The 26,776-nt window shown below is 34.4% G+C and overlaps 1 protein-coding gene across 2 annotated transcripts in view; it reads right to left on the minus strand.

Moving 5' to 3' along the window:
- The window catches only part of MANEA (mannosidase endo-alpha), a 73,866-nt gene extending 47,404 nt beyond the window's left edge, over positions 1-26,462 (minus strand). Inside the window, exons 1-2 of one of the 2 annotated variants that reach the window (XM_061207408.1) lie at positions 26,309-26,391; positions 14,961-15,542 (exon numbers count right to left, since the gene is read on the minus strand). In XM_061207408.1, the coding sequence (XP_061063391.1) occupies positions 14,961-15,504 (544 nt within the window). In that variant the 5' untranslated portion in view covers positions 15,505-15,542; positions 26,309-26,391. Of the gene's footprint in view, positions 1-14,960; positions 15,543-26,308 lie in introns of both variants that reach the window. The other variant, XM_061207407.1, reaches the window with a different exon arrangement.
- Positions 26,463-26,776: the final 314 nt, after the last annotated feature.

Raw genomic sequence — 26,776 nt, forward strand, 5'->3', positions numbered from 1 at the left:
ACAAAAACATGACATACCAAAACTTATGGGATGTGGCCAAAGTGATGCTAAAGGGTAAACAAATAGCTGTAAATGTTTACATTTAACAAACAAGGAAAATCTCAAATAAACAACTTTACAACTTAAGGAACTAGAAAAAGAACAAACTAATTCTAAAGCTAGCAGAGGAAGGAGATAATAAAAGATTAGCTCAGATATAAATGAAACACAAAACAGAAAAACAATAGAGAAAATCAATGAAATCAAAATTTGTTTTTTGGAAGAGATCACAAAATCAACAAACCTTTAGCTGGATGAACTAAGAGGAAAAGAGAGAAGACACAAATTACTAAAATCAAAGATGAAAGTAAGGATATTACTACTGATTCTACAGAAGCAAAATGGTAACTAAAGAGTACTAGGAACAATTTTACACAGCAAATTTGATAGCCTAGATGAAATGGACAAATTCCTAGAAGCACAAAACCTACCCAGACTGAATTATGAAGAAATAAACAATTTGAATAGACTTATCACTATTAAGGAAATTGAATCAATAAACAAACATCTCCTGACCATAAAAGAAGCCCTAGACCAGATGGCTTCATGGGTGAATTCTACCAAATATTTAAAGAAGAACTGAAGCAATCCTTTTCAAACTGTTCCAAAAACCAAAGAGGAGAGAATATTTCCCAACTCATTCTATAAGGTCAGCATTACCTTAATACCAAAGCCAGACAAAGACACAAGAAAGCTACAAACTACTATCCCTTATGAATACTGATGCAAAACTCCTCAAAAAAGTATTAGCAAATTGAATTTAGCAGCATACTAAAAGGGTTACACATCATGACTAGGTAGGGTTTATTCCTGGAATGTTAGGATGATACAACAAATGGAAATTGATCAATGTAATATACCACATTAACAGAATGAAAGGAAAAATAAATAAATGGTCATCTCAATTGATGCAGCAAAAGCATCTGACAAAATTCAACACTCTTTCATAAAAGCACTCAAGAACTAGGAATAGAAAAAAAAAATACCACAACATAACAAAAGCTTTTGATGAAACAGCTACAGTGAACAGCATACCCAACAGTGAAAGACTAAAAGCTTTTCCTCTAACATCAAGTACAAGGCAAGGATGTCTACTTTCACCACTTCCATTTAACACAGTATTGGAAGTTCTAGACAGCAATTAGGAAAAAAAAAGAAATAAAAGGCATCCAAATTGGAAAGAAAGAAGTAAAATTTTCTCTGTTTGCAGACGACATGATCTTATATGTAGAAAACTCTAAAGATTCCACATACACAAAATAATTAGAATAAGTGAATTAATCATAATTGCAGAATACAAAATTAACACACAGAAATTAGTTTCATTTCTATACAATAACAACAAACAATCTGAAAATTTCAAAAACAATTCAAACACAATAGCATCAAAAAGGAAAATATACTTATGAAGTAACTTAAGGAGGCGAAAGACTTGTACAATGAAAACTACAAAACATTGCTAAAAGAAATTAAAGACAACACGAAAAATGCAAGCATGTCCCATGTTCATGGATTGAAAGAATTAATTTTGTTAAAATGTCACGACTATTCAAAGTGATCTACAGATTCAATGTGACCCCTATCAAAATCTCAATGACATTTTTTGCATAAATAGAAAAACCCATCCTGAAATTCATATGGAATTTCATGTGATCCTGAAGAGCCAAAATAATCTTGAAAAAGGACAAAATTGGAGGATTCATACCTCTTGATTTCAAAGCTTATTACAAAGCAACAGTAATCAACATAGTGTGGTACTGGCATAAAGACAAACATATAGACTAATGGAATAGAATAAAGACCAGAAATACACCTTTGCATATATGTTCAAATCTTTTTTGACAGAGATGCCAAGACCATTCAATGGGGCAAGGATGGTCTTTTTAACAAATGGTGCTGGGAAAACTGGATGTTCACATGCAAAAGAATTAAGTTGGACCCTTATTTAACACCATACACAAAAATTAACTCAAAATGGACCACAGATCTAAATGTAAGACCTAAAATTATAAAACTCTTTGAAGAAAACATAGGGGAAAATCTTCCTAACATTAGATTTGGGAATGATTATTTGGATATGACACCAAAAGCACAGGTAACAAAATAGAGAATAAATAAACTGGACTTAATGAAGATTTTAAAATTTTGTGCATCAAAAGACACTATCAACAGAGTGAAAATGCAACCCACAGGATGGGAGAAAATATTTGCAAATCATTTATCTGACAAGGGATTAATACATCCAGAGTATAGAGAGAACTCTTAAAACTCAACAATAAAAAAAATAAACCACCAGACTAAAAATGAGCAAAGGACTCAAAGAGAAATTTCTCCAAAGAAAATATTCAATGACCAATGAGCACATGAAAAGATGTTCAACATCACTAATCATTAGGGAAATGCAAATCAAAATTATAATGAGATACTACCTCACACCCATAAGGCTTGCTATTAAAAAAAAAAAAAATACCAGAAAACAATTGTTGGCAAGGATGTGGAAAGATTGAAATCCTTGTGCACTGTTGGTAAGTATGTAAAAAGGTACAGTTGCTGTGCAACACAGTAGAGCAGTTCCTCAAAAAATTAAACACAGGATTACCACATAATCTAGTAATTCCAATCTAAGTATATAACTAAAAAAATTGAAGTTGAAGTCTGGTTATTGAAGAGATATTTATATTTGTACACATGTTCATAGTAGCATTATTCACATGCCTAAAATGTGGGAGCAACTCAAGTGTCCATCAACAGATGAATATATAAGCAAAATGTGGTATCTACATACAATGGAATATTATTCAATCTTTAAAAAGAATGAAATTCTGCAATATGCTACAACATGGATGAACCCATATGATGCTAAGTGAAATAAAACAGTCACAGAAAGATAAATACTGTATGATTCTACTTATATGAGGTGCTTAGATACAAAATAATAAAGACAGAAAGTATAATGATTGTTGCCAAAGGTGGGGTGAGGGGAATAGGGAGTTATCATTTAATAGGTAAAGTTTCAGTTATGAACATGAGTTATGAAGATGGATGGGGGTGATGATTTACAGTGTTATGTATGTATTTAATATCACTGAACTGTACACTTAAATATGGTTAAGATGGTAAATTGTATGTTATGTGTATTTTACCAGAATAAAAAGAATTTGAAAAAAAAAATTTTTAAGATCTTATCAATGGGTACAGAAAGAAAGCATTTGATAAAACTCAGCATGGTAAAACTCTCAGCACTAGTAATAGAAGCGAACTTTTTTGACTTGATAAATGACATTAAAAAAACCCTAGAACTCATATAATACTTAATGAAGAAAGACTTCTTTTCCCCTAAGATCAAAATCAAGTCAAGTATATCCTCTTCTCTTACCACTTATATCCACATAACATCGGAAGTCCAAACCAGTGCAATAAGGCAAGAAAAAGAAACAAAGGTATACAGATTAGAAAGGAAGATACAAACATGTCTTTATTTGCATTCAATTGTCTATAAACACCAAGAATCCACAAAAATGCTCCTAGAGTTAATAAGTTGAGTTTATCAAAATCACAAGATACAAGATATAGATATAAATATATAGTATTTCTATACACTTTTGATGGGCAAAAAAATAAAAATTTAAGAAACAGTATCATTTATAATAGCACCCCCCCAAAAAATACTTAAAATAAATGTAAAAATATATGTACAGAATCTGTACACTGAAAATTATAAAAATCTAAAGAAAGTTAAAAAAATTTAAAGTCCTGTATAAATGGAAAAATACATCACGTTTACGGAATGGAATATTTAACTTGTTATTGTTCAATAGTGGTAACAATTTATTATTTTAAAAATGTCAACTTTCCTCAAATTGATCTATACATTCAAGGCAATCCCACTCTAAATTCCACCAGGATATTTTAAAGATACGGACTAGTTGATATGGATAGGCAAAGGAATTAAATAGCCAATGCAATTTTGAAAGAGAACAAAGAGGAATCATACTACCTGACTTCAGGAAGCTAAAGCAATCAAGACAGGGTGGTACTGATGAAAGGATAGACATATTAAATCAACAGATCAGAATAGAGTCCTGAAATAAACCCAAACAAATATACATAGTCACTGGATTTTTGATAAAAGTAGAAGAACATGTCAATGGCGATAGTACAGTCTTCTTAACAAATGAAGTGAGAAATGCCCCTATTACATTCTTAGCAGAAAGAGAGGCATGTCCATTTTCCAGAGATGAAAGCTACATACTACAGTCTCTATGGACCTACAAAAGACAGCATGCTTTCAAGAAAAAATTACAAGGCATACATAAAAACAAGAAAAACCCAGCACACTCCCAAGAGATAAAGCAATCAGTAGAACTAAACTCAGTTATCTATAGCAGTATGAAACTATCACCAATCTGCATTTATAAATATGCATTTTAAACTTAATACAATTAAAAGGAAAATTTATGACATTGTGTTAGATGTTAATTTAAACGTCAAAAATCTAATTCATCTTATTGTAAGTTCTATTCTACTTTTATGTACAAATTTTAAAGGCAGGAGATACAGAGATAATTGTGGCCTTGTAAAAACTGATAATTTCCACCTTCAGAAAATATTCTAATATTAGTTTCCATCTAGTGCTTTTGAAGTACCAATGAAGAAAACAAAGGGAAGTCCAAGATATGCGACTTATTCTTCTTCTTGTCCCTAGAATCTAACATAAGGTTGGGACATGGTAGAAACACAGTAAGTATTTAGTGCTAAACTGAAGGAAAGGGAAGATAATTTTAAAGACATAGAATGAATCATGTTTTGCTAAGTGTATTAGTTTTCTATTACTACCACAACGAATTAACACAAATTTAATGGCTTAACACAATGAAAATGTATTATCTTACAGTTTTATAGGTCAGAATTTGACATGGGTCTCACTAGGCTAATATCAAGGGGTTGCACTGAACTACATTCCTTTCTAGAGGCTCCAAGGAAGAAGCTGTTTCCTTGATGTTCTGAGCTTGTGGAAGACACCACATTGTTTGGCTCATGACTTTTCTAACCCCATTTCAAAAGCAGGCAGAGCAAGCTGAGTCCTTTTAAGATCACTTATCTCTGACTCTCTCTTTTCTCTCTTCTACTTTTAGAGACTCCAATGATTAGATTAGTCCCACCTCAAGGTGAACTGATTAGCAACCTTAATTAGGCATCTGCATCCTTAATTCCTTTTGCCTTGTAAGACAATATATTCAGAGATTCTGGGCATTAGAATGTGTACATCTTTGGGGCCATTATTCTGAATACCCCACTATATTTTTTGAAAATTTTATTAAAAAAAAAAGAAAGGTACTCATCTGTGATACTTTAAAGACTTGAAAAGGATACATATCTATCAGTGGCTTCTATCTGCTATCTGACACATTATTATAATATAATGGTTGGAATTTAAATATGACATTAATACTTCATTTTAATTTCATCATTCTTTTCTAGGAAAAAAAAGATTAAACTGCTAATATTTATACACATAACACTTTAATTGTAAAGCAAATAATTAACCAGCTTGTACTGTGAGATACAAAAGCATCATTATCTCACAGAGCAATTCAATAAAAATAAAAATGAGGCCATTTATGTCAAAGGAAAAATATGAATGTTAAAGAAGTCAAAGCACGTTCAACCATATAGCAATTCAAATAGCCTTCATTGACTGTCTTCTTCAGTTAAAAAAATGCCAGGGTCAGCATGATAGTTCCATGGACCAAAATAGTGTTTTGTGTTCACTATTTTTATAGTTAAATTACTCTTTGCCTAATAATGATAAGTATAATAGGATGTGGCATCAGCAACATGGTGGCATAAGACGGTCCTCCTTTATATCCCCCTTTTTAATTAGATATCCTTACATAAATGAATCACCTCTGTGGGTATTTTGGGACCTAGCACCTCACTCCAAGGGACCTGTGAGGAACCTCCCCCAACAGTGTAGCAAGTAAGAAACAGACAAACCTCTCTAAGGGCTGCCAAACCAGCAGGGCCAGCAAATCTGCCTAGACCCCCACTGGCTGCTATCAGGCAAAAATTGAGTGTGTGCTATCCCTGGCAGGCACTCATGCATGAAAGAAAACTTGCAGAAGTCCAGCCTTCACAAAAGGACTTGAATTTGGTCAAAGAGAAGGAATTATGAGAAACTTTACTGGTGCTGCCCCTCCCCCAAGGAAACACTGAACAAGGCTGATTTATCCAGTGGAGGTAACCTCTCCTTCATGGGAAAAAGAAAGCAGTGGGTAACAGGCTACCCCAGCTGGGCAGGATATGGCTGGAGAAACCCATTTCTCTTCACCAGCACCTGGAGTACTAAGGTGGGAGCTTCACAACTGAGGGAAGGGAAGATGATGGCAAAGAGGAGAAAAGAATTTCGAATAGCATTAAAGGGGTAGCACTCCAGCCACGAGCCTGTTGGAACACCACCCATTGAGATTGCTCAACTAGGTATGTGGGCACTCTCAATACACCTCAGTGCTATCACCCACACCTCCTCCCACTTTGCTGCTGGCTCCTTGTGCTCACTCCAGAGTGAACCTCCTGAAATGTGTGCTGGTAAACAGGGAGCCCACTAAGAAAACAAGCCACCACAGTCAGTGGTTTCTCACAGTGAGAAACCACAAATTTGAGCTATAGTGGCCACATTCTGAGAAACAAAAGAGGTTTCCAACAGCCAACCTGGTGAAATGTTAAAAGCCAAGTAGACATAAAAGCTTAAAAGTCTGCCCACAGGGGATAAGAAGTATACTGGAGCAGATATAGCTTCACAGGGGAAAAAACTCAAATATCAACACTATAAAGATAATATGTCATATGCAGAGGGCACGAGCAGAGTTAAGGAGGTATCTACTACTTCAAATGTGACAGCATCAACCCATATCCACAAGAACTATAAATAAAACCAAGGAAATACAGCATCACAAAAAGAAAACAGTATTTTCCAGCAACCAAGCTACAAGGTGCAGAATATATGATCTAACTAATAAAGAATTCAAATTAGCTGTTCTGAAGGAACTCAACAAGTTACAAGAAAACTCAGAAAGACAATTCAATGAAATCAGGTATAGAATGATTTCTTTATTTCCTTTTCTTTATTAAAGAGAAGGAAACTATTAAAATTATTATAAAGAACCAAACAAAATTCTGAAACTGAAAATTCAATGAATGACCTGAAGTATTATGCAATAGAGAAAATCTGCAGCAGGCCTGACTATATGGAAGAAAAAAAAAAATGTAACTTGGAGGATAGGAATTTTGAAATGACAGAAGAGGGAATTTAGATTAAAAAAGAGCAAAGAAAGCCAACGTGATCTATGAATATCCATCAAAAAGGCAAATATCAGAATAATCAGGGTTCCAGACAGAGAAGGGGGAGGGCAGGGAGTTAATTTAAAGAAATAATAACTGAGAACTTCCAAAATCTGAGGAAATACTTGGATATACCAGTCTACAAAGCTAATAGACAATCCTGTTATCTCAATGCAAAAAGACATTCTCTGAGACTTTAAAGGCAGACAGGGAAAAAATAAAAAACGAATTAAATCTACAATGGACTGCCATTAGGCTATCAGCAGATTTCTTTGCAGAAACTCTTCAGGCCAGGGGAAAACAGAATGACATATTTGAAGGGCTGAAAGATAAAAATGGTCAGCCAAGAATGCTTTATCTAGCAAAATTATCCTTCATATATGAAGGAGAAGTAAAGTAAAGGCTTTCCCAGACAAACAAAATCTAAGGGAGTTCACCATGACTACATCTGCCTTGCAAGAAATGCTTAAAGGAGTTCTTCAAGCTGAAATGAAAACAGGCTAATCAGCCAAATGAAAACATACAAAATTACACAATACACTGGCCAAATTGAGAAATATACAGTCAGACTTAGAAAACTATAACTCTGTAGTAGGATGGTGTGTTAACTATTCAACAATAGTATAAAGGCTAAATGAAAGAGGAAGAAAAGTAACTATAGCTGCTATAAGTTGTTAATAAATATACAACAAAAAAGAGGTAAATTGTGACATCAATAATATAAAGGGAGGAGCAAAATGGTAGACACATTAGGGAGTAAAAATAAGTTGCTTTCAGCCTGAATTGGACTTTTTTATGTGTAAGATGTTTTACACATAACCCCCTTGGTAACAATAAAACAAAAATCTGGAGGAGATCCACAAAAGACAAAAAAGGGGGAAAAAGAGCATACCACCATGGAAAATAACCAATATACAAATGCAGGCAGAAAGAGAAAAATAATGGAAATACAAAACCAAAATGCAATTAATAAAGTGGCATTAATAAGTCCTCACATATTAATAATTACTCTAAATGTAAATGGATTGAATTCACCAATCAAAAGGCACATAAGTGGCTGGATGGATGAAAAACAAGACCCAACTGTATGGTGCCAACAAGAAAACTTTAAGGATGCACATAAACTCAAAGTGAAAGGATGAAAAGATATTCCATGCAAGTGGAAACCAAAAGGAAGCTGGGACAGCTATACTTATAACAATCAAAATAGCTGGAAAATCTACAAATATATGGAAACTAAACAACAAACTCGTGAACAACCAATGGGTGAACGAAGAAATCAAAATGGGAATCAAAGATTATCTTAAAACAAATGAAAATAAAAACACATATGTAAACCTATAGGATGCTGCAAAAGCAGATCTGAGAGGAAAGTTTACAGTAATAAATGCAGATATTAAGAAATGGGAAAAATTGCAAAGAAACAATCTAACTTTACACCTTGAGGAATCAATACATGACAAGAGAACCAAGTACAGCCTGTGGGGAAAGGACAGTCTCTTCAACAAGTGATGCTGGGAAAACTAGATAACCATACATAGAAAAGAAAGTTGGGCCTATCCTACACTACTCACAAAAATCACCTTGAAAGGGATCAAAGAGTAAACATAAGACCTGATATAAAACGCCCTGAAGTAAACATAGGATGGAAGATCTTTGACATTGGTCTTGGCACTGATATTTTGCATATGACACCGAAAGCACAAATAACAAAAGAAAAAATCAACAAGCGGAACTGTATCAATCTTAAAAGCTTCTACACAGCAAAAGCAACAATAGCACAATTAAAAGGCACCTACAGAATGGGAGAAATTATTTGCAAACCATGTAATGAATAAGGGATTAATATCCATCATTTACAAAAAATTCATATAACTCAGTAACAAAAACCAAACAAACTAGCAAATAATCCAATTTTAAAATGGGCAGAGGAACCGAAGAGGCATTTTTCCAAGGAAGACATGCAAATGGCCAACAGGTACATGAAAAAATTACGAATCACCTGGAAAATACAAATCAAAACCACAGTGAGGAGACGCTGGGAGGGCTCACGCCAAGGAGTACTTCCCAGAACTTCTGCTGCCAGTGTCCTTGTCCCCATGGTGAGCCACAGCCACCCCCCGCCTCTGCAGGAGACCCTCCAACACTAGCAGCCTTGTGGCTGACAGGATCTTGGTGCTCCAGCCGGGTGTCAGGCCTGTGCCTCTGAGGTGGGAGAGCCGGGTTCAGGACATTGGTCCACCGGAGACCTCCCAGCTCCACGTAAAATCAAAAGGCAAAAGCTCTCCCAGAGATCTCCATCTCAACGTAAAACCCAGTTCCACTCAACAACCAGCAAGCTACAGTGCTGGACACCCTATGCCAAACAACTGGCAAGACAAGAACACGACCACACCCATTAGCAGACAGGCTGACTAAAATCATAATAAGGTCACAGACACCCCAAAACACACCACTGGACACGGTTCTGCCACCAGAAAGACAAAATCCAGCCTCATCCACCAGAACACAGGCACTAGTCCCCTGCACCAGGAAGCCTACACAACCCACTGAACCAGCCTTAGCCACTGGGGGCAGACACCAAAAACAATGGGAACTACGAACCTGCAGCCTGTGAAAAGGAGACCCCAAACACTGTAAGTGAAGCAAAATGAGAAGACAGAGAAACACACAGCAGATGAAGGTGCAAGGTAAAAACCCACCAGACCTAACAAATGAAGAGGAAATAGGCAGTCTACCTGAAAAAGAATTCAGAATAATGATAGTAAAGATGATCCAAAACCTTGGAAATAGAATGGAGAAAATACAAGAATCGTTTAACAAGGACCTAAAAGAACTAAAGAGCAAACAAACAATGATGAACAACAAAATAAATGAAATTAAAAATTCTCTAGAAGGAATCAATAGCAGAATAATGGAGGCAGAAGAATGGATAAGTGACCTGGAAGATAAAATAGTGGAAATAACTACTGCAGAGCAGAAAAAAGAAAAAAAGAAAAGAATTGAAGGCAGTCTTAGAGATCTCTGGGACAACATTAAACGTACCAACATTCGAATTATAGGGGTCCCAGAAAAAGAAAAGAAAAAGAAAGGGACTGAGAAAATATTTGAAGAGATTATAGTTGAAAACTTCCCTAATATGGAAAAGGAAATAGTCAATCAAGTCCAGGAAGCACAGAGAGTCCCATACAGGATAAATCCAAGGAGAAACATGCCAAGACACATATTAATCAAACTATCAAAAATTAAATACAAAGAAAACATATTAAAAGCAGCAAGGGAAAAACAACAAATAATATACAAGGAAATCCCCATAAGGTTAACAGCTGATCTTTCAGCAGAAACTCTGCAAGCCAGAAGGGAGAGGCATCACATATTTAAAGTGATGAAAGGAAAAAACCTACAACCAAGATTACTCTACCCAGCAAGGATCTCATTCAGATTCAACTGAGAGAAATGAAAACCTTTACAGACAAGCAAAAGCTAAGAGAATTCAGCACCACCAAACCAGCTTTACAACAGATGCTAAAGGAACTTCTCTAGGCAGGAAACACAAGAGAAGGAAAAGACCTACAATAACAAACCCAAAATAATTAAGAAAATGGTAATAGGAACATACATATTGATAATTATCTTAAATGTAAATGGATTAATTGCTCCAACCAAAAGACATAGACTGGCTGAATGGATACAAAAACAAGACTGGCATATATGCTGTCTACAAGAGACCCACTTCAGACCTAGGGACACATAGAGACTGAAAGTGAGGGGATGGAAAAAGATATTCCATGCAAATGGAAATCAAAAGAAAGCTGGAGTAGCAATTCTCATATCAGACAAAATAAACTTTAAAATAAAGACTATTACAAGAGACAAAGAAGGACACTACATAATAATCAAGGGATCAATCCAAGAAGAAGGTATAACAATTGTAAATATTTATGAACCCAACATAGAAGCACCTCAATACATAAGGCAAATACTAACAGCCATAAAAGGGGAAATCGACAGTAACACAATAATAGTAGGGAACTTTTAACACCCCACTTTCACTGATGGTCAGATCATCCAAAATGAAAATAAATAAGGAAACACAAACTGTAAATGATACATTAAACAAGTGGACTTAATTGATATTTATAGGACATTCCATCCAAAAACAACAGAATACACTTTCTTCTCAAGTGCTCATGGGACATTCTCCAGGATAGATCATATCTTGGGTCACAAATCAAGCCTTGGTAAATGTAAGAAAATTGAAATCGTATCAAGTATCTTTTCTGACCACAACACTATGAGACTAGATATCAATTATAGGAAAAAATACAAACACATGGAGGCTAAATAATACACTACTTAATAACCAAGAGATCACTGAAGAAATCAAAGAGAACATCAAAAAATACCTAGAAACAAATGACAATGAAACCACAATGACCCAAAACCTATGGGATGCAGTAAAAGCAGTTCTAACAGGTAAGTTTATAGCAATACAATCCTACCTCAAGAAACAAGAAACATCTCAAATAAACAACCTAAACTTACACCTAAAGCAATTAGAGAAAGAAGAACAAAAAAAACCCAAAGTTAGCAGAAGGAAAGAAATCATAAAGATCAGATCAAAACCACAGTGAGATCTATCACCAAGAAAAAAAGAGTGACAAGTGTTGGTGAAGACATGGGAAAAAAAAAGGGAACTCTTGTGCACAGCTGTTGGGACTATAAACAGTTTAGCCACTACGGAGAAGAGTATAGGAGTTCCTCAAAAAATTACAAACAGAACTACCACATGATGTAGCAATCTGACTTCTGGGCATATATCCAAAGGAAATGAAAACAGGTTATCAAAGTGATACGTGCACTACCAAGTTTAATGCAGCATTATTCACAATAACCAACGTACAAAAACAACCTAAGTGTCCACCAATGAATAAATGTGGTGTGTGTGTATATATATATTCCATTATATATATGAAATATATATGTATATATATAAAATATATATGTATATATATATAAAATATATATGGAAATGGACTACTACTCAGCCACAAGCAAAAAGGAAATCCTACCATTTGCAACAACATAATGGATAGTGAGGATTTATGCTAAGTGAGATAAGTCAGACACAGAAAGACAAATATTACAAATTATCTCTTATATGTGGAATATAAAAAAAATATTGAACACAAGGAAACAGAATGGAAGGGTGGTTACTAGGGGATCAGGAGTGGGGAAATGGGAGATATACTGTTTAAGGTACACACTTGCAACTAGTATATAAATTAAGACCTGGAGATATAATACACAGTACAATGATTATAGACAACAAAACTGAATCATAAACATGAAACCTGCTAAGAGCCTATGTGTTAATTATTCCCATCACTAAAGAAATGATAATTAGGGGATGTGATAGAGGTTTTAGCTAACGCTATAATGGCAATCATACTGAAATATAAATATATGAAATCAATATCCTACACATCTTAAACCTATATAACATTATGTCAGTTATTTCTCAATGAGTATAATTCAATATTTAACTGATAAGGAAATAATTTATTTACAGATGGACTGTAATGTCACTTTTATTACTCACAAGTGTTAGGTGTTCCCCAGTAGAAAATCAACCAAAGAAATAAAATATTTGCATCAATAGTGTGACTGCCAACACTTAAAATTAAAATTGTACTGTTGACAAAGTTTTGAAACATTTCATGTTCAAAAAATTATATAGCAGTAAATAACATATCGGGAAGATCTTTATAAATGTTAGGCATAAATCTAAATATGAACTGAAACTCTTCCTAATCACAATTAAAATTATAAAATATGCAGTATGTCATTTATATATTTATATATAATAGTTATATGTGTTATGAGTATATATACATATGTAAGTTATACATCTGAGATTTAAAAAAACCCTCATTGTATACTTTTATACCCATAAACAAATCAATTTTGAAATAACAAAAATGACTTGAATGTGATACAAATACTTTGTAGAAAATAGGAAAGAAGTCTTTTGAAAGATCCTCCCTCCAAAAGTAAATTGTAAATAGAGGCAGATACATACACACACAGCAGTCAATGCTCTCTCAATTTACCAATCCTATTTTGTGTCATATTTTGTCATACAACATAGAAACTAGAGCTATAAATATATACTAGAATGTTAGATTTTCAAAAATAGTTGAAAAGTAACCAATTACTCCACAAAAGAAAAACAAGTCATCTTGCACATAGTTGACATAGATTCACAGGACTCTATATTGTTTTGTTCATGAAAAAGTCTTGCATGTTTCTATACCCATATCAGCTCAACAGTGAGTTGGCACCTTCTGAAGAGTCAGAAAAATGTGAGAATACCCAATTTCTTCTTGTGGCCCTAGTGCTAGAGACACTAACAAGACAGAGGGAACCAAAACAGGGAGAGTTTTATAAAGGGTATATTAATAAATTGAAGAATTTTCAGACACCCAATTACACATTTTTTCATATTATTTACTTGTGGGACAACATGACTCTATGTAAATATGTGTAATTGGAGTGCCAGAAGTTAGAGGGAAGAGAAAGTTGAGAGGAAGTGGAGACAACAATAAGAATAATTTGTGACTTCCCAACAATTAAGTTAAAGAGGCATGTTGTAAACATCAGAGCAATCATAAAATAAATAAAATGAAGGAATATAGCTAATAAGCCAGAAGAGAATATAAGATGGAATAAACATTTTCAATACAAGGCAGAAAAAAGGAGGAAAAGGAATAGAACAGAGAGAAAAAGAAAACAAATAGCAAAATGAAACATTTAAAATCACCCATATCAGTATTACATTAAATATAAATGAAATAAACAGGAGTTAAAATATAAGTTTGTCAGACTAGTTTAAAAAACAAACAAAAAAAGACCAAATTCTATGCTACATGCCTAAAGTATGAAATATCACAAATGTGCATCAAGACGAATGCAGAAACAAATTGCTATAATCATACAATGGAATACTATTAAGCAATAATAATGACTAAACTACTGATAGAGTTAACAACATGGGTAAATTTCAAAACAGCATACTGAGCAAAAGACTCCCCCCCACCCCACACACACACATAAGTGTTGGATGATTCTATTTTTATATAATAATAGAGCATTTACAACTACTACTCTACAGTGATAAAAATAAGATACATAGTTTCCTGGAATGTAGGGAGGGCTGAATAAGGGAAGCTATAGAATATTTCACTTCACGATTGGGGTGATATTTAAACAGATGTACATCAAAGTGAGAGAATTCACTGCAGCTTATGTCAATCATAATTTAATAAAATTCAGAAGGAGTATTAAATTAGAAATGAATAAAAATATTATATCCAGAAATGTTAGTGTTAACATGTTAAAAGATGCTTAACAACAGTTTAATTTATGGTGTGTAAGCTTAAAATTATAATTAACAACAATGTGAAGACTAATTAGTAATTAATGTTCTACAAAAAATTATTTATACTCACAAACTCACATATACATACACACTCACATACATACACACACATATCTAAACACACACATAAAATAATTACCAATTGAAGCTGAGTACATTTGTTTCATGTGAGTTTCAATGACAGAAGGATCCCGAGAGCTGTAACTTCCCAATTCAGGGTAAAAGCTGGAGCCAATGTCATCTGGGGGGTTGTGTTTCCCTTGTGGATATTTCTTGGCTATTCTAAGGTCCCAATGCGAGAGGATTGGATGGTTCCAATGTACATATTTACCATCAAATTGTGGATTTCCATACCAGCTGTAATAAAATATATGTAAATAATAATTCCGAGGTGGCAGTTCTTCCAGGTAAGGTTCAGAGGCTTTGGAAGGTTTCACAGTGATTTCAACACTTTTTAAATTCTTGACGTTTGTTTCACTGTTGATTTTGTCACTCTTTTGGGAATCAAAAGTTTTTACCAAATGAGGAGTTTGTTGCCGAATTTCTGGAAGAAGGTCAAGTCCAAAAGGATCTCCAAAAGCAGCTTTATGTGGTCTCAGCATTTTTAAACCCATCATCAGAGAGAAAATAAATAGAATAAAAAGTGACAAAGTGATGCAAGTCCTTCTTCGAAACTTTGCCATGATGTCATACTTTAAATTCCAAAATGGTAAATGTTTAGCTGTAATTTATTGAAAATCGGTAATTAATAAGTGGTATTAACAATATTTTCCAATATATTCAAAAGGAAAACTAAAACCATAAAGTGTTACACTGCAAAATTTTAAAGTGCATTATGACATTAACTATATAATCAAATATTAATATCTACAAAAGAATCTACATATGGCTAGACTGAACAGCAGTATGTATTTGGAAATATCACAATTATATTTTTGTCAGACAAAGATTTTAAGAATTTAAGAAAATGAATACATTCTTCATCATTTGGACAGATTTTACATATACTGACTATAGAAAGGAAACATTCCATATAGAGAGACTAAAATTTTCTAAATATAAATATAAAATGAAAAGTTCATATTTAAAAATGAAATATTTATGAGTATATTAAAGACCTAGTCATTAAATGGAATTTCAAAAACTTATTCTTTGACTACCTCACTTCTAATGACCTGTTCTTCCACCACATTTCACCAACTCAGGTGTCATACTCATAATCTTGATCTCGTCATTTTCAATCAAAATCGTTATTTCATTTTTTTCCATTTTCTACACATAACCTTCCATGCTTTGAGCCTCTCTACTTTAGTACTCCCACTCAGTCAATTCCTTTACCTTTTTGAGATGTCTAATCCACTGATTCTACCACTTTTTCACTATCACTTTTTTTCTTCATGTTTTGTCTCTAGTGAAGCAGTTTATAGCCCATAGTCCAGCACTGAAATTCCTCACTTGCAAAACAGTAGGCCCTCCACATCCACAGGTTGTTTGAATCCACGGATGAGGAACCCACAGAGGGCAAACTGTACTATGCCACTTTACATAAGGAATTTGAGCATCCACAGATTTTGGTATCCACGTGGGTCCTGGAACCAATCCCAGCCCCCTCACAGATACCAAAGGACAACTGTACCCTTAACTTCCTTTACTTCTCTCCTTCCTTAATACTTATCTGGTAGAACCTCAAATAAATGATGCCTGGCTTGACCTTGATCCAGAATTACATAATGATATTGGAGAAAAACACACACCATGTTGACTTTTCACTCTGAATTTACGACCATAAATTTCGGACATTCAAGATGGCTTAACAAGCCTATTACTATACCCCAGTACTTTCACTTTTCTAACCTCAAAAGAATTATTTCATTCCTTCTCATTTTTCATCAAACGTGCTACTACATCACCAATTTCCTTTATTCTCTTCAGATAGCCATGTCTTATACTTTGTAGAGAAAACAGAATCAATCACATAAGAAATCCTTTATTTTCCTATTAAGAAATTAACCTAGTAACATCTACTGTTTTATGTCAGCACATATTTCCAATTTTAACTTTAGTATTGTTTCACTGCTTTGCTTTCCTTCTTCAAGAAGTGCTATTACTGTTATTGAATCTTTGCTGAATTTTTACAACTGCACCTTCTCTTTTTCACCTCTTTCTTCATTTAATTTTGATTTTTAAGTGTCTTGTTACCTTCTATTTCTCATATGGCATTATCTGTTATGTTTGTCTTCTAGTCTTCAGTTAGGAATATGAATTTTGTCGATTTTAATTATTTTCATATTCTCTCATTTGAGTTTTCATAATTGTAATTTACTTGTTCATTCATATCTTACATACTTTGTTTACTTCTATTTAAATATTAGGTTACAGTTGTTATATATTTATGAACATGGTTCTCTGGCATGCTTCAAGTATTTACAAGTTTAACTTTTTTGCCCATAGTGACTTTGCATGGAATTTGACTGAAATTCTTTTTTCTGTTGCTAAATATTACATGAAATAATTTTTCCTTAATGTTTGAAATGAATGTTCAATCATGATAATTTTTCTAGCTTCACAACTCTAGCAATCATTCTTCTGTTGTTTTTGTGAAGTTCTAATATGGCCTTGAATTTTTTTCCGAGATCAGTTGGGGTTTTCTCCATTCCCACATTTACCTGGAATTTTTTATTTCCCTCACTTTTATTTTGTTCCTACCCTGCTCAATTTGAAAGTTATTTCCAGAAGTTACTCTTCAATATGAGGCTTTGTCCTGAAAATGAGCTTCAGCTACTTAGAGTTATTTTAAAAATTTATAAATAATAAATTTATATCTTTTTGTTATTGATTTCTAGTGCGAGTCAACTGAAAACATTCCCGGTGTGATTTCAATCCTTTGAAATATGTTGAGACTCGCTTTAAGGCTCAACCTATGAACAATTTTGTTAAGTATCCCATATGCACCAGAAAGGAATATATATTCTGCAGCTAGTGGTTACTGAGTTCTACATATGTCTACCAAACCAAATACACTAAGCATGTGGGTTATATTTTTCATATTCTCACTCATCTTTCTTTTACTTGTGTTAAAAATCCCCCACCATCATTATGCCATGTCTATAACTGATTACATTATATAATTGTCACTGATGTTATTATGTGGAGACAAATTTAGGAGTTATATTTTCCTGAAGTATTAAATCTTGTTTTATAATGAAATGTTCCTTCCCTTCTCTACTGATGGGTTTTGACTTAAATTCCAATCTAATATTAATATAGCTATAACATATTTTATTGGGTTCATGTTGGCACAGAATATCATTTTTATCACCTCATCGTCACCTTAAATGACTAGTTTTTTTTTTTGAAATATGACATTGCTTTATTGTTATTGTCGGTTTTAATCTAATCTGATAGTCTCTGTCCAATAATTATAGTATTCAGCACATTTACAATTCTACAAATATCGATACTATAGCTTTAAATCTGCTTCCTACTTTTATCCTTAAATCTACCCTTACCCTTCTACTTGCTTTCCTTTTGGATTCCTTCTTACCGGCCCTATTTTCTCTCTTATCTTCTTTTTAATTGTTTCATTCTTCCCTATTTCCTTGTTAATCATACAATCTTTTTGCTATTAATTTAGTTATCTTAGTGATTACAAGCATGTACTCTCACTTGTCAAAATCCAGTATGAATTAGAACTTTACTGTTTCTTAAACAATGAAAGCACTCTTAGAAGATTTTGTTTCCTTTATCCCTGCCCCAACTTTTGGCTCCTATTTTGGTATATTTTATTTTTTTACACATACCTTATACTCCTCCAGATATTATATTGTTCTGTACAGTCAATGTTCATTATATTTACCCTTTCCTTTGTTCTTCACTTGCTCCATCTCCATATTTCCATTTAAAATAATTTCCCTTAGGATGAAGAAATAATTCCCTTTAATAGGGTCTTTGGTGTTGGTCTGCTGATACTCTTTTCATATTACTTTGTTTGAAAGTATCTTTATTTTGCCTTCACTTGGACTTTTTATGTATACACTTCTATTTCATAATTATTTTCTTTCAGCACCGCCCTTATCTTCTGTCTTTGATTGTTTATGATGAAAATCCAACTATTATTTTTTCTCTTTATTCCTTTAAGGATAATGTATTTTCTTTTTCTCTGGTTACTTTTAATATTTTTTCTCTTCATCTTTGGTTTTCAGCTGTTTTCCTATGGAATATATAGGAGTACAGTTCTCTTAACTTTTATCTTGCTTGAGGTTCAAAGTGCCTCTTCAATCTCTGGGTTGGTATCTTTCCTTAGTTTTGTAAAACTCTTGAACATATCTTTTCAAATACCACTTTTGCTCAATTATTGCTCTCTCATCTCTCATTATGGAATACATTACACACATCAGAATTTTATGTCCCATGTGTTGCTTAAATATTTTTTAAAATTTTCCTCCTTTTGTCTCTCCATGGTTGTCTGAATATTTACTTCTGAACTATTTTCAGTTTCCTGATTCTCTTCAGCAGTGATTAATTTCAGTTATAATTTTAGTCTTAGAATTTCCATTTGACTCTTCTTAGAGATATCAGTTCTCTGCTAAAATTTTCCATCTTCTTTTTTAACTCCTTGAATTTTTTAATCCCATTTATTTAAAGTCCACCTCTAATAACCTGAATCTGAAATCTTAGGATTCTGTTTCTATTGCCTGTTTGGTTTTTTCCTCTTAATATCTGGACAGTAACTCTTTTTATTATAGGCTATTTTTTTACTGAATGCCAGACATCACATATGAAAATTTTCAGAGACAATGTGAGGCTCTATATATTATTTTCCTTCAGAGAAAGCTTATTTTTGCTTCTTGAAGACTTCTAGGGTAGAGGAAGATTATCTTAATATAATCACAGATTGAAATCTTCAAAACTAGGTATAAGTCCTTCTGAAGATTTGGTGTATTTCTGATTCATCTTTACTCCTTTATACTCATGGGTTCTGAAATCAAAGTCACAGGTATTTATCAAGATCCCTCCTCTAGGATGGGCTTTGGAAGGGCCCTGAATTCCAGTTTTGGTCCCCAAAGAGCCATGAAACTACCAAAAGCTCTGTTCATTTTCTCAGCTGCCACTTTCTACTTATATTCTCAGCTTCTCTGCAGCTACTTTTGAATCAGAGGTTTTTAATAACCCCCCCTATTTCCTACCCTAATCTCTCAAAGAAAAATTAAGTTTTAGGGCTAGAATCATTCAAATACTTATATAATCCCACCTGAATTCCCCTATATCCTTAGTATAGTGAAAGGCTTTCTATACCTATGACTCAAAATTCAGATGCAATAAATAAAAAACAGATTAGTTTAACTACATTAATTTTTAAATATATATATCAAAAGCACTATAAAATAAAGTGAAAGGACAACTGACAAACTGAATGAAAATATTTGCAAGATCTTCTGTGTCACTCAAAACTAGAAAAATGTAAATTAAAACCTCACAAAGGTATCATTTCTTATCTATGAGATTGGCAAAAAATAAAAAGTATGAAACTACATCCTGTTGGCAAGACAGTGAGAAGTACTCCTATGCATTGCTAGTGAATACAAATTTGTACAACATTTTTTGGGAACTGGCAATATCTAACAAAATTACACACCCATTTTCCTTTTGACTCAGCAATCCTACTTCATGGAATTTACTTTGAAAATACACAACCAATAGTAAATACGTAAGTTCATATACAGCATTGTTTGTAATTGTAAAATGTTGAGTATTCAGAAAAAAATGAGGAAGAGCTCTTTGAGATGACGGAAAGTGATTTTCTGGATATACTGGCTAAATGAAAAAAGCAAAATGCAAGTAAGAAAAAATACATTTTCTCAAGTGAGCAAAAGAAACACAGAAAAACAAGAATCTAATAAGGTTGATTATCTACAGAGTTAGAAACTGGGTGGAAAATAAGGGGAGATGAAAATGGGGTAGAAGGGTGGGGAATGGAAGTAACTCTTCTCTGAGTATAACATTTTATGCAGTTTTGTCTTTTTGAGCCACATTATATTTCACATATTCAAAACAAATGAAAAATATTTAATGTTAAACTCCAGTTAGTAAGTGGGTTATTTTTTGCTATGAAACAGGTTAGCAATTCTTAAAATACTTAATGTGTATTGTAAAAATAAGCAATATATGCTGTGAAATGGGGCCCAGGTTTTTCACTGACAAAAAAAAAAGTGAGTTACAAATGTAGGAAGTGGGAGGCTAAAACAAAACTTGTGTTGTCACATTGTAATTGGCAGTATCAGTATGGATGTACGGCTTTTAAAAGATCAATAAATAGGAGTGTGTGTGTGGGTAGGTGGGTGTGTACACATATAAATACATGCGATTTATTTCCTAGCTCTGTCCACTGAGAGAGTATAGAACCAAGGAAATCCTGGCAGCAATAAACACATCTGATGACAAGACTCTGAATTGTATGTACCCCTGTCTACTTGATAGAACCAGGTTGATTCCAAGAACGTGGCTGAGAAAGTACAAGATGAGCTTGGGACATCTTGCCAGAAAGTCAGGAAGTAGTCAAAAAGTGTAGAGACACGTCCATAGGACACAGGAGTCAGCTTGAAGGGGCAACTACTGACTAAATCTGGGACAATTTCAGCATCAAAATAATGACAAAGAATAAAAAGTTATAGACATTAAAATAAGAATTCATGAATCTATACTGACATTTTTAAAATGTAAAAATAAATAAATGGAATAAAGAAGACATTTTAGAATACCAACTAATAAATTTAGATGGAATAATGGAATTGGACTATCACTATTTGGCTACTACCATAACTGTATCAAGGAAGAATCATTAATGGATATTAAATGAGGGGTTAAAAGAAGCAGGGTTTATGAGAAACAGGATATCTACATATTGGCAAAGCATCTCCCCCCCCAAAAGATATCCAATTAACTACAAAGAGAGACATAGTGACTTAACAGTGCAGAATCTAGCAGACACCACCTTAAACAAGTGATCAAAATTAACTTTAGCAGTTAATTTTGAATAAGGAGATATCTTGAGTCTACAGAGTGGATGCTCTAAGAAGAACACAGAATCACTGCTGTGGTATTTCTGTCAGTATTAATCTGGATCTAATCACAAAGATACATCAGATAACATATTAAGATACTCACATACACAGATATGTACCTACATATATATATATGTATACATATATGCATATGTATACATATTACATATAATATGTATGTAAAATTATATACAATGTAATATACGAGTGTGTATGTGTGTGTGTGTAATGATAAAGCAAATGTGGCAAAATATTACCATTTGGTGAAGCTGCAGGAAAAATATACAGGGATTGTCGAGTTGTTTGTATTATTTTTGAATCTTTTCTTTAAGTCTAAAATTATTTGAAAATGGAAAAGAAAAAAAAAAGACTATCACCAGCAAACTGGAGGACATGAACTCTTAACATAATACCTGCTTATTTCGGGGAAGGACCAACTCATACAGTCCTTAAGCTTTGCACTGCAGGACTCCAGGGAGTGATATTCCTATGTATGGAATGTGACAGCGTTGTGCATAGGAATAAAGGGATGAGATAACCATTTTGACCTGCTTCTATGATTTGCTGTCCTAAAATTTCCAAGTTGTCAAGATAAAAACAAATCCTTCCCTTTACTTAAAGAAGGTAAGAATTTTGACAACCCAGTAAGTAGAAAAAAAATTATGGATATAATATGATCTCAACTACAGAGAGGAAGGAAGTGTACTTAAACATGTATAATGATTACCTCTGGGTACTCATTTACTCAGTGATATTTTCTTATGCTGTCTTCTAAAATTAGAACATAATATTTCATAAGGAAGAAAAGTTTGTTTGGAGTAGGTATTTTATAAGGAAATAATCAATGGTAATGAATATTGACAAATCATCGAGAATGGGAGGAATGACTACTAGCTTCAGAAATTAGTAAGACATTGATTTTTGAAATGTTGATCAGCTGAATGGGTGAAATGCATGGAAGAGTCAGGATACATAATGGAAAGAATATTGATTTTGAAATTTGAAGATCTAAGTTCAAATCAGCTATGTTGACCTAATTGTGTGACCCTGAGTTTTTTTTAATTGTCTTAAAAGAAAAAAATTAACTGTTCTGTTTTCTGACAAAGTTGTTCTGTAAATCATGCAAGATAATGTATGTGAAATAAAATGTAAAAGGGTAATGTTTTAATCAAATGTAAATACTGATCGGATTTTAAAAAAAGAAAAGTGAAGAAATATATGAAACAAATAGTTCTGAGACATTTTTCTATTTGTTAGATTCATTTCTCAGAGCTATGGATGAACACAAAACACAAAATATCTATTTATAAAAGCCGCATTTCCCCCCCCCCTTTTGCCTCTAAATCTAATTTCTCTTTTCCTTTTATTTAATTCATTCACTTAAAATGTTTATCACATCATTATAGGTGATCCACTGGCTCTACCCCAACCTCCTTATCTCAGTGAACAATAAGGCATCTCAACCTAAATAAAGGCAGCAAACCACTGTGATTAAAAGTATGGGCTCTGCAGCTCAAATGCCTGGGTTCAAATTCTAGCTGTGCCTTTTTTTAGCCATTTCACCTATACAGTGGCTTGATCTTTTCCCTGCTTCTTTTCTCATCTTCATGAGTTATTACCTCACTTAGAGGATTTTTGTGAGGATGAAATAAGTTAATGTTATAAAACCCTTAGAATCATTTCTGGCTTAGTGTAACACTGAATAAATATGAACAATTATTTATTCTCATGATGATCATTATTAAAGATGGGTGTCTGGCAAGCAATCAATAACCAACACATAGTTTACTCTCTCTAAATACCTATTCTCCATATAGCTAACTTTTGAAATACTACTCTAATCTTTCAAGACAAGGCTGAACTGTTGCCTCTTCTTGATACCTCTCCCAATGATTCCAGGGTGAAAAGTACTCATTTTCCCATACAGTCTATTATTACACCATTACCTACTTTTTAAATTGGCTTTTTTCATGTATTGCTTCATGCTATTTAATGTATTATACCCTCTACTAGATTGTTCCATAAGGTCCAGAAATGGAGTCCTTACCTTTACACTCTAGTAGAACCCAATATGTCTTACATTTAGTCAGTGGCCATTAAGTGTTCAGCTTAAAGAATTTAATTTCTGGCCCTTTTGTTTTTTGACATTGGTATCTATTTGGGCAGTATGTGTATAAACAGATTCTACTGACTATACATATAGTTGACGTGTTCAGTCTATACTAAACATATTACATAGGAAGAATCATAGATAGATCTAATAATTTCAAAAATCCATTTTAATAAAAATTATCATGTCCAACTTAGCAAAACGATGAAACTTGAGATGCCTCACAGGTCTAATGATTTTTAGTAGAAAAGGAGTGGTAGAACTACTTATTTGGTTTCAACAAAAGAAAGAAGTTTCAGAAGTCACCTCAGAGAAAAGAATTCCAAGTTACTTGCAGATGTAAAGGTTCCCAAAGTAGTAATGTACTCAATACTCAAGGTACTGGGTAATGAAAATCTAGTATCTTCAAAGGGCAGTTTACATGACATAATAATACATAGAAATAATACGTTCTTTTGAAACTCTATGGCTTCTATTTTTGTGTTGGGTGATTTGGAGGTTTTTTAATCTTTGAAATGATTGTTTTTGACTTGGAGGTCTAGTGAGATATAAGAGATTCAGAATTAGTGTGATATCAATTATGATTTCGAAAAGGATTAGCTCCTACCCTGTTACTCAGAAAAGCCAAAAAGATTTCACTTTTTAATTATTTATTATTATACAGATTTCTGGTTGCTTTTTTCTTTTTCTAGCTGTTTCCTAATATTATTTTCTAAGAAGCCATTGTAGAGAAATATAACTAACACTAGAAGACACACCTGGAACTTTCAAAATCCATTTCTGTACCACGAGTTCCTTGCTTAGGTCGGTTTTAATGTACCCTTTCGTTAACAAAAATTCAGTCAAGCATAAAATCATCTTTCTGTTTTAATCTTCTCAACAACCTATGATGTAGAACTTCTTTTTAATACCATTTTACAGATGACTGAACTAAGGTACAAAGCATTTGGTAACTTTTTCCAAGTCTCTGGGCTAACAAATGGCTAAGTAACCTGTCTGAGGTTAAGCAACTAGCAAGGAGCAGAGAAGTATGGCTCTAGAATTCAAGCTCTTGTCCTCATCTTATTCCACCTTCCTACAACATTCTAGACAAATCAAGTTTAGAGAATATAACACCATAAATCTTGTGACAGATGAAAACTGCTGACATGTGGTCATGTTTTCATTTAAAGATTATGGATTTAGAAAACAACGATTATCTGTTACCTACTCATAAACTGTAGTCCAAATTTAATCTGAAGAAAGCTTATTATCTTATCATACACTTACTATTCATTGTGTGACTAACAGCCAACAGCTCTGGTAATGTTTTATGCATAAAGCCTGAAAATCCACAAGATTCACTACACAACACTATTTTTTCATGGTTTACATATAGCTCAACATGAAGGGAGTAACACATTGTCATGAAAACGATGTGCAAACAACGTAACTTAATATTACCAATACCTAGATTTTATTTTGTATTTTTCTCTCAAACTATTGTCTAAATACTTTACCATAATCAACCCATTCCAGTCCTATTTGCCTTTTTTAAGGCCATATAATTAACATTTTCCTCCCTTGTTTTATTTTTTTTAAGCACTTCCGCATTTTCCCTTAACTCTTATCCGCAGGGTCTTGCAACACTGAAACGAAAACAAACTATCCTAACGGCCTAAATTTCAATTTGCTCCTTTAGAAAATGGGAAAAGATACTATTCCAGCAGAGTTGCACCCTGCGATTTAGCAAACGAGAACAGTCTAAGATGATAGTGCCAAACGTGTGAACAGGTGAATGGAAAACCCATTTCTGCCTCGGCCTCCCCACCCTCGCTCTCCTCTCCCGACGCCCGGGCGGCTGGAGACCGGAGCCCGCCACCTTCCTGCTATAGCCCAAGCCCGGTAGGCCTCGACCTTCCCACTTGCCCCCAAGGCTCAAGGCCGAGTTTGGGGACAAAAGGACAAGGCTCTGAAAGGCTTCCATGACTCCCGAAATACCCAGCTTGCTGGGGAGGGAAGGGAAAACCGAGGCGACAGGACGTTCCGCTCCAAAGAAGTGGCAGAGACGACGCCAGCAAGGTCGAGATAAAGTAGTATAGAGAAGGCAATAAAACTAACCCAGACAAAATAAGGGGTAAGAGTGACAGAGTAGGGTGCCCCGAGGTCCCAAAGCTCGCAGCTTGAAGCCGCCAGCCACGGGCCGGAGGGGCGCAAGGTCAAAGGCCGTCTGCAGGCGAGCAGATTGGCTGGCGGGTGAGCGCGCAGGCGCTGGGGGGTGGCCCTGGTGCCGGCCAAAACCTCGTCTGCGGGGCCCAGAATCCTCCAGCCACTCACCAGGGTCTAGGAATTCAGCCTCCAGTAGAGACTCGGCCGCCCGAGACGTTGAAGCTGGGAGTACAGAGAGCCCACGCCTGCCCTGCTGCGAGCCGAGCAGCCCCGCCTCCCGAAGGGCGCTCGCAGAGCTTTCCGGGAGCCCCGAGGGGCGGGGCCGGGATGGGGCGGGGCTCACTGAGTGGGCGGGTCTCTGGTTTCCCGGCAGCAGCCCCTGGGGTCTGTGAGGGACGGGAAGGGGTGTGGGTGAGAGAAGGGAGAGCATTTTCTGGGCGTCACATAGGAGTGGAGCAAAGGGGCAGAGTAGAGTTGGGCTGGACTCGCATACTCTTTTCCCAACTAGAGATGACTCATTCCTCTCTTAGAAACTGGTCTAAGGTTCTGCTGGGAAGCTTTCACTAATAAAGGACAACTGTATTTAATGTGAGGTGTCCAAAAAGTTGCTTTTAACTGGGGGACACTGGCTGTTTT

The sequence above is a fragment of the Eubalaena glacialis genome, chromosome 12 (genome assembly GCF_028564815.1).
Source record: "Eubalaena glacialis isolate mEubGla1 chromosome 12, mEubGla1.1.hap2.+ XY, whole genome shotgun sequence".
NCBI lineage: Eukaryota > Metazoa > Chordata > Mammalia > Artiodactyla > Balaenidae > Eubalaena > Eubalaena glacialis.